Raw genomic sequence first — 9855 nt, 5'->3', positions numbered from 1 at the left:
TGAATGGACTGGAGCAACATGAATGGACTGGAGCAACAGGAATGGACTGGAGCAACATGAATGGACTGGAGCAACAGGAATGGACTGGAGCAACAGGAATGGACTGGAGCAACATGAATGGACTGGAGCAACATGAATGGACTGGAGCAGCATGAATGGACTGGAGCAACATGAATGGACTGGAGCAACATGAAATTAAGTGTTTTGCTCAAGAACACAACACATCACCCAATACAGAAATCAAAACCACAATCTAACAATTATGTGCCCAGCACCCTAACCACTAAGCCACATACCTCTTCTGGTATTAGAAAGGAAACTGTTATGCCAGGAACAGAGAGGCAATAGTGTGACAGAGGAACAAGTGTAGGCGTCTTGCTGCAGGGGAGCCACATGACATTGTATATGAATGACTAGTAGAAACTAGGAAGAAGATGAAGATAAAGAAGGTGACAGAGCAAATTCTTAAGGTAGAAGAAGGCGAGAAAAAGAAAGATATGTGGATCAGCATGGAAGAGGAAGGAGAGGGTGGATAGTTTGATAAGAATGTAACGAGGGAGTAACAGATTATTAGATAATGATCATGGGGGGGAAATACACCACAAACAAGAAAGGTTTTATCCAGACCAGCTAGAAATAGTAACTAAATCTCCTACGCATTACACCCTACATACCATCTTACTGAAAAGGCACTTTATAAATAGTGTCATAGCTACTCGAAAGAAGGAACGAAGGTGGCGTTTGGATTTCCTTTGAACATACACATGTTCGTTTAGAGCTGACCTGGGGGCCAAACAACAGCAACAACAACAACAATAGGAAACCATATAAATGATAAAGAGGAGCTCAGCAATGTTTTAAACAGAAACACAGAGAAATGGAACTGAACAGTGCAAATCATTTTAGTTCAAAGCTGTGCTATTTCGGTAACACCATCATCACCTTCAGCTGTCTTCAAATATTAAAACTCACAAAGCTGTCAAGATTTCTCAGCTGCAACAACCGGAACCAAGTCAAAGTTCTCAATCATTTTATATAAATTTCTCCTTCAGCAACTCTACCAAAATCAACTAAGCAAAGAAGAGATGGTATATCATGCCAATTAGAAGAGAAATAGTGGTTCTGAAATAGCATTTTTGTTTTATCAAGTGACGAATGCTAAAGATTTTAGTTTAACAGTTTTGGCAGGTGTCAAAGTCATTCATTAAATAACATCAAGTGTGAGACACATTTCTGGAGTGAGGAGAAATATTTGATGCCATAAACTGCTGAGTAATTTCTCATGAGCAGTGCAAACAATGTTAATGTTTATGAATAAATAACGTTTTGTATCAGTGGGCAAGACACATAACTTTTCTTGGTTCAGTTGACCTGAATGACAAACTGTTTTCGTTACTCATTCACAGCTGGCAATTTAATAGTATGCAATAGAAATGGTATCCAACTATAAAAAGATATTGCTATTTCTTGAACAAAAACTTTACACCCATATTAGTGGCTTAGTGGGTAAGTTATTCAGATCATGATCAAAAGATAGCAAGTTCAGTTTCTGGACTGCACAGCACATTGTACCTTTGACCAAAGCATTTTGTTTCACATTTCTCCACCCTCCTTAGCTTTACTGAGTAAGAAATAGCAAGTACAAGCCTAGTGTTAGTATGGGCCTCCCTTCCTCCTTCCACTTATCCCATACTGGATGTGCCACTATATCAAGGGTGTCTGTGTCTGATCATGGACTACCGAGGCACCTGTGACATCGAGGAAAAATATGGCACCTATTGCCAAACCATATTCGCTCACAAGTGATGGCTGATTTAGTTTATTGTAATACACATGCACACACACATGCATGCTCACACACACACACACACACACACACACACACACGAACAAACGATGATGTAAACTGATTTATACCTCCCCAAAAATAAAACAAAAGATTGTTTTGATTTTAGCTTTGTTATTTTGTTTTCTTTTTGTTTGTTTATCTTTTGGCTTTCATCACAAAAAAGTACATATGAATAGATAGATTTTCTTTTTTTTTTTGTTGTATTATTTTTTTCCTAATTAATTTACTAGAGAAGGTGGGACAGCATCCAAGACCTTTACAAACCTTCACAGATGGCTAAAATCAATAGGTCGCTCCAGTCATAAATAACAACAACTAATCTTTCCTGAATCAAAAATATGCAAGGATCAATATGTAGAGTTATTATTTATTTATGTATTATTATTTTTTATTAATTATCCAGAGAAATACAAACAGGGTTCCAGGTCTTTTCTAATCCCCAGCACAAAGGTCTCTGCTCCTTGGAGCTGGTTAGGCTCATGCTGCCTCTACTATGGTATTTCTGTCTCACTCGTCTCTTCTCCTATCATTACTCCTGTTGAGTTCAACCCTTCCCAGGCCCTGCACTAATATCTATGGTTAGTCCTCATTTCTCCATAAGAAGCACTAAGCATTTCGCCCAACATGCTAACGTTTCTGCCAGCTCGCCACAAACTTCTTATCACCCAGCTGTGCCCAAGAACATTAGCAGTATCAATATCACCAATCTAGAAGACCCTGCAAAGGCCACGGGCATCGCCTCTTCCTTCAGACCCAGCAAGTAAAAGGCGAAAGGCCTGGTGAGACTGATGTGGTACTGTCGTTTTAGATAACAAGGTGGCATCATTTGTCGAATGATAATCCAATACAAATGCTCGTATTTTCTGAAGCACGAATATTGTTATGGCTCTGTCAAGCAATGATTTCTAAATGGCATGTTGCAACACACGAATGATGCGCACTAAGATATAACTGTTTGTGCAGCAAAAATAATTTCATTGTATTTTTAAAATGTGAGAAAGGAAAATAATATAAACTGAACTTGAAAATTTTGCTTTATTTATTGAATAGAGAAGTGCTTGATAACTCTCTGCAGATTAAATTAATTATGATTTGTCAACCAAAATATATAAATGATGTATCTTTATACATTTATTTTATTTCATGTACAAAACATGTAAAAATATTTATATTTGCTCTAAAGTCTGCTACCAGTTTGGAAATCATCGAAATAATCATCAGCATCATCTTCATTGTCAGCCTTTATCATCATCATCATCATCTTCTTCTTCTTCTTCTTCACTACCACCACCACCACCACCACCACCACCACCACCATCACCATCATCATCGTCGTCGTCCTCACTTTTACATTAGTTTTTTTCCCATGCTTACATAGCTTGGACAGTTGCTATTTCTAATAGAGATGGTTCCAAGTTGGAAGAACACATGTACACCCCAGTTTTTGTAAGGACCATTTAAGCATCCAACTTGAAAATGACTCTTTAATTTTCACTTCCTATATAATGCACGAGGTTTCAAAATTGAGACTAAGAAACACTCAATCATATCAAAACACTCCAGTACATTAGAAGAGCATTGAAGTTTACTTGAAGCATTGTAATACAGAAGTAGAATAATGGATGAAACGAAAAGTAATCAAGGGTAAAGGATAAAGAACCCTTCGGTCAAGAATGACCGTTGCATTTAGAAAGTTACCCTCCAAAGCATGAGTCCGGGCAAGGTTGCTTATGGAAGACCAACAGTCACCCATGCATACCATGTGTGTTTCAGTCATTAAACCTCTAATAATGCTTGTTTCAGTAATTAAACTGCTTGTTTTCATCATTAAACCTCTAATAATGCAGAAAGTCCCTATTACCACCGTCCCCAATGTGACCTCTACAGCACCGACTACATCCGCACTTGGGGAGCTGCTGCTACTAACACAAGCACCAGACTATCCAATACGTCAGAATCTGTGGAACTACACATTTCTTTGACTATATTCTTCTTACGAAAGGTCTTTGCTTCCAAAATATATATTTTTTTTTTAACTCCCTGCATTGTTAGAAGCTTGCCTTCTTTCTTATTTCATTCATTATTCTACTCCTCCATATATATTAGTGACAGAGGCAATATTTATATGGAGAGGTAATATTTATCCCCACTTAAACATGGACGTTCTGTTAGAACAGACTATACTGCAGTAGATACCAAGAGAGAAACACCCTTATAGGTTTTTTTTAATGTAAAATGCACTTTTTTTTATAACACTAGGGTGGAGATAAATCCCAGCAACCTCCAGCACCAACATCACCAGATTACGTGATTTCGACCTTCTTTGGTCTTGTCAATGATGGACACTCATCTGCTAGAAATAGCAGTGACTCATCTCCCTGCCAGCAATGTATAGAATAACAGTGCCAAAACAGACATTGGTGTTGCGATTAGCCAGTGAGCTTGTTAAAAAATGTATATTAGCAACAGAGGCAGTATTAATACCAAGAGGTAATCTTTATCCCCACTTAAACGTGGATGATTATTTCATAGAATCCAAAAATGACAAAATACAAAATTGATCTCAGTGTGATTTGAACTCAGAATGTAAAGTGCAATAACGCTACCCACCAAAATCAACACTTGTTGCAGTCATCTGTCTAAACTGAGTTAAAAACAAACAAACAAACAAACAATTAATCCATTCCCGAATGACTAAGATCACAGTAGGCCATGGTGCTTATTTTTAGTTTCCATGGGACATCTTTCTAAAAAAAAAAAATTTTTTCCAAGACAGGACACAAAAATAACACAGGAGGATTTGAACTTAACATCTTGATAAAATGGATCCTCCATTAATTTCCCAATGTGGCTATAGCATGTAGAATTTCTGGATATTATACTTTTATGCCACCCATAATGGTGACATAAGACTCAGAGCTGAGTAGTTCTGCCTGTTAAGATGTAACCCTTTAGCATTTAAACCAATTATATCTGGCCCAAAATGTTCAGCTTGTTTTATGTTCAAACTGGCCAGATCTGGCCTCTTACACATACTCTACAATATCGTTCAAATCATAAACAATCTCATCATTAAACGTCAAAGCTACAAAAAAATGCATGATTAATTCAGATTAATCTGAATGCTGAAGGGTTAAACATGTTGGTCTCAGTGACAAAATTTATAAGGTCTTGTTTGGTTGTCAACTTCACTATCCAAGTTCTACTAAAGCAAAAACCAGATTATGGAAAGTATAGGTCCAAGAATGGCTGTGTTATTGAGAAGTTCACTTCAAAACCAGATGGCTACAGGTTCAGTCCTGTTGTACAGTGCTCTGCACAAGAGTCTTCAACTATAAACTCTGATCAACGAATAACTATTGAGTGAATTTGTTAGCCAGAGACTGTACAGAGCCTTGTCATATGTGTGTGTATTTGTGTGTGTGTGTGTGTGTGTGTGTGTGTGTGCGTGTGTGTGTGTGTGTGTGCATACAAGCATGTGTGCATGCATATGTGTGTATGAGGGAAAGGGAAAGAGAAAGCATGAGTGCATTTGTGTGTCTGTGTGAATGTTCACATTCTGCACTTCACATGAAAATCACCAAGCTACAGACGGGGCATTTGTTGACATTTCTTTGTTGACAAATTACTCAGCAGAAGCTGTGAACTTCTAAAGATGAATGGAATGAAAATTCTCTTGCTTGTAAAACAAAGGAGGGTTAATGACAGGAAGAGCATTCAGATGTGAAAACAATGCCTCAATAAAATGTACTTGTCCAACTTATGCAAGTAGGGACCAAAGAAAAAAAAAAAAGAAAAACAATGAAAACAAGTGTAAAACTAACAAACAAATTCATTTATCTAAGCAAATGCAGAAGATATTAGCAAAGATATATATAAAGATCTCTACAAAATAGCCATCAACCACCCAATAAAATATGAAGAAATCATGTTTTAGAAGATTGGAATTGAATATATGGAGACAAGTTGACTACAGCTATTGCAACAGACGATGATAAAAGAACCATAAAATCATGTTTAATTATGGCTTACCTTCTGAATAGCCAACACATTTGATAACATTTCCTGATATATGACCATGCGGTACCACACAGAAATATTCAATTATTGGTGAATTAACAATATCAGGAGTGAAATGAATCTGAAAATAATTTCAAACACTGTAATTTAATTTAGGACACTCAGTATAATTTCATTCAAAAAGATAATTAACTCCATTTTCAAACAAGTTACAGTTAAAATCTTGAAAGGCAACGCCAGGGGAATATTCAGCAGCACTACTTAGAAAATATGCTGTGCTGTTCACTCTGTGATGGGCGTCTGTGGGGATTTGTTGTTTGAACACATTTTCTAAGTCCTAAATATACAACAGCATATGAATATTATGATTTAAATTAACTTCAAAATTTCAATTATTGGAAGAGAATTGTTACGAACGTACTGAAGAAAAGCTAGTGTTCAATAATTCAGAATTTATTGATTATTTCCTATTCTTTCACATTGTCTGTTTATCAGTATATCTCTCATTCATTCATGTTCATGTATTCTGGTTTTGGAAAAGATACATGACTTCTTTGTGAGTGCCAAAAGAGGTAACAAAATGGGTCAGTAACAGGAAGGGTTTCCAGTAAAACAGCACTTTCTCAGAAAAGCTATCCTACTCATGTTAGCATCAAGTGGATGTAAAATGTTAATAATAGATGAGTGCGTGAGGGCATGTGACCTGGTGACTAGGGTGCTAACCAGAGGATCATAACATTACAAGTTTCAATGAGGCAGCAAACTGGCAGAGTCATTAGCATGACGAGCAAAATGATTAGTGATAGTTCGTCTTTCTTCACTTTCTGAGTTCAAATTCCGCTAAGGCCAGCTTTGTCTTTCATTCTTTCAGGGTCGATAAAATAGATACCAGTTGAGCACTAGGATCAATGTAATCAACTTACCCACTTCTTTGAAATTGCTGGCCTTGTGCCTATAGTTGAAACCATTATTACAGGATTCTTTGATGGACCTAGTGGAGCTTTGTATCTTTCACTAAAAGGCTCTTTATTTCGTATTATCCCCAGCCGACTCAGCTGAAATTGAGACCCTTTCAATTACATGTGCAGTTTTTTCTCCTTCCCTCCCACTGTCACATCCTGGATGCTTTTTTGGATCAAGGGTCAGAAGGTTGAGAATGAGTTAGGAACCTAAAGCAATTAGTGAAAGCATGGTACTTGCCACCAAGGTAAATGCATACATACAAACACACATTCATACATATGTACATACATACTTAAATACATGCATATATATATATATATATATATATATATATATATATATATATATATATATATATATATATATATATATATATATATATATATATATAGATAGATAGATAGATAGATAGATAGATAGATAGATAGATAGATAGATCGATAGATAAAGTAGAAGACACTTCTCCAAGATGTCACACAGTAGGACTGACCCTGGCATTATGTGTTTGGGAAGCAAACTCCTTACTGCATACTCTTGTCTGTGCCTATATATATAGTAGAAGACACATGCTGAAGGTTCCACACAGTGGAACTGAACCAGGAACCATGTGGTTAAGAAGCAAGCTTCTTACCATGCAGCCACATTCATGTATGATATATATATTATACGCACAAGGCAGCAAGCTGGCAGAATCATTAGCACGCCGGGCAAAATGCTCAGCGGTATTTCGTCTGTCTTTTCGTTCTGAGTTCAAATTCCACCGAGGTCAACTTTGCCTTTCATCTTTTCGGGGTCGATAAATTAAGTACCAGCTGTGTACTGGGATCGATCTAATCGATTGGCCCCCTCCCCCAAAATTTCAAGCCTTGTGCCTAGAGTAGAAAAGTATATATATAATACGCACATACACACACTCATAAGACAGCAGTACCTACTTGCAGTTAGGCAAAGTGAGTAATGTAGAGTAGCTAAGAAGATAGGAATCCAATGACCAGTGGAAGCTACTGGAAGTCCAGTCTCCTCTCCACTTCTGACCATCAATTTCTATCTTCATGTAAAAATGGGAAAAAAACATGGATCAAAATGGAGACACAAGAAATAATTCCTGGATAAAATGTCTGAATAGTTTGTGATAGCACGAGCGCACGCACACACACACACACACACACACACACACAAACAAACACACAAACACACATACGCACACACACACAAACACATAAACACACACACACACACACACATATATACAAATACAAACACACATACATGCAGATACACAAACATTCATGTACAGATACATAGAACATGCAAACAGCCTACATATCGACACTCATGCACATACAAAAGCACACACACACACACAAACATACATACACACACACATACCAGCATACAGAAACACAATTGCACATGCAAACATAAAGCTACCTACACATTTAAATTTATGTCTGCTTTACATATTTGAAGAAGAGAGGGAAAGAGTAAGAAACAAAGGGGAGAGGAGGGAAGAGGGGAAAAGAAAGAGAGACAGGCAGAAAGAGAAAGAGAGACAGGCAGAAGGAGAAAGATAGAGTGAGAAAGAAAGAAAGAAAGAAAGAAAGAAAGAAAGAAAGGTAGAAAGAATGAAAGAAAGGGAGAAAGAAAGAAAGAAAGAAAGGGAGAAAGGAGAAAGAAAGAAAGAAAGAAAGAAAGAGAGAGAGAGAGAGAGAAGGGTATAAATAGAGGTAAAGATAGAGGGAGATAGAGGGAGATAGAGAGAGGAGAAGCAAGAGAGAAGGGGGAAAGAGAAAGGAAGAAAGCGAAGGGAGAGAGAAGGGGAAAAGAGGCAGATAAAGAGAGAAGGAGATAAAGAGAGAGAGAAGAGGATAAAGAGAGAGGAGGATAAAGAGAGAGGAGGATAAAGAGAGAGGAGGGGAAAGAGAGAGGTAGGTAGCAAGAGAGGCAGGTAGAGAGAGAGAGAGAGAGTTAGGAAGTAGGAGCCTGGGTTAGGGTTAGGGTAAGGAAAACAAAATCATGACTGCGAAAGAACAATTGTTATTTTCTTCCAAAGTGCACACTTTACCCCGTAAAACAGCTGAAGAATTCTCATAGAAATTCTAACAATATAAAAAAAGCATGGAATTAATTATTTTTTCCTTCCAAACAACCATTTCTTTCATAGTAATAATGGCTACGTAATTAAAAATTTAACGGGTGGGAGGGTTTCGATGGCCAGTAGATCAATGTTTACAGTTATGAATGGACAATAGGCAGTAGCATTGTAATTAGTCTTTTTTTTTGTTTTTTATTTGCTTTTTTGTTTTGTTTGTTTTTTTAATTAAGAAAACATAAAAAGAAGATAATGTTATCGTTGTTGCTATTGTTGTTGTTGTGATTGTTGTTCAATGCCAAAGCTGAAGTGATTGAGCAGATATTTGATCATCAAAGATGTTTCATCAACAGAGACCATTACCATTGTCCATTTCTTTTCTCTATTCTTGAATTTTGAATTCAGATGTTGCTAGAGCATGTGTGTCTATGACTATCTCGGACTAAATTTTCCAGTTTAGGTTTGTATTTTTCTTCAATTTTTGTAACATCAATTGGCCTACGACTGGGTCATATCTAAATCAAAATTTCAGACATAATCTTGTTAAAACATAAATTATAATGATTTCTAGCAAAATGGTAGCTGTCTTCTCTATCTAAGCCATTAAAAAATAATAATAATAATCCTTTCTACGGGAAGCACAAGGCCTCATATTTGAGGGAAGAGATTAAGTCGATTACATTGACCCTAGTGCATAACTGGTACTAATTTTATCAATCCCCCAAAAGGCTATGTCAACCTCAGCAGAAGTTGAACTCAGAATGTAACGGCAGATGAAATACCACTAAGCATTTTGCCCGGCAGGCTAATGATTCTGGCAGCTTGCAGCCTTTAAAAATAATAATAATGATAATAATAATAATAATAATAATAAATTCCAGATGCAGTACCAGGCAGTGGCTCTCAAATGCCAGGATGCAGTACCAGGCAG

At 36.9% G+C, this 9855-nt stretch overlaps 1 protein-coding gene across 1 annotated transcript in view; it reads right to left on the bottom strand.

The window, feature by feature from the left end:
- LOC128248904 (cilia- and flagella-associated protein 65-like) overlaps nucleotides 1-9855 on the bottom strand; it is a 217453-nt gene that overhangs the window by 6050 nt on the left and 201548 nt on the right. Inside the window, exon 11 of the mRNA XM_052971189.1 lies at nucleotides 5882-5990. Coding sequence (XP_052827149.1) covers nucleotides 5882-5990 — 109 coding nt within the window. The remainder of the gene's footprint in view (nucleotides 1-5881; nucleotides 5991-9855) is intronic.

The sequence above is a fragment of the Octopus bimaculoides genome, chromosome 10 (genome assembly GCF_001194135.2).
Source record: "Octopus bimaculoides isolate UCB-OBI-ISO-001 chromosome 10, ASM119413v2, whole genome shotgun sequence".
NCBI lineage: Eukaryota > Metazoa > Mollusca > Cephalopoda > Octopoda > Octopodidae > Octopus > Octopus bimaculoides.
Note: the sequence above shows the minus strand (reverse complement) of the source record. Positions and strands in the feature narration are given on the sequence as shown.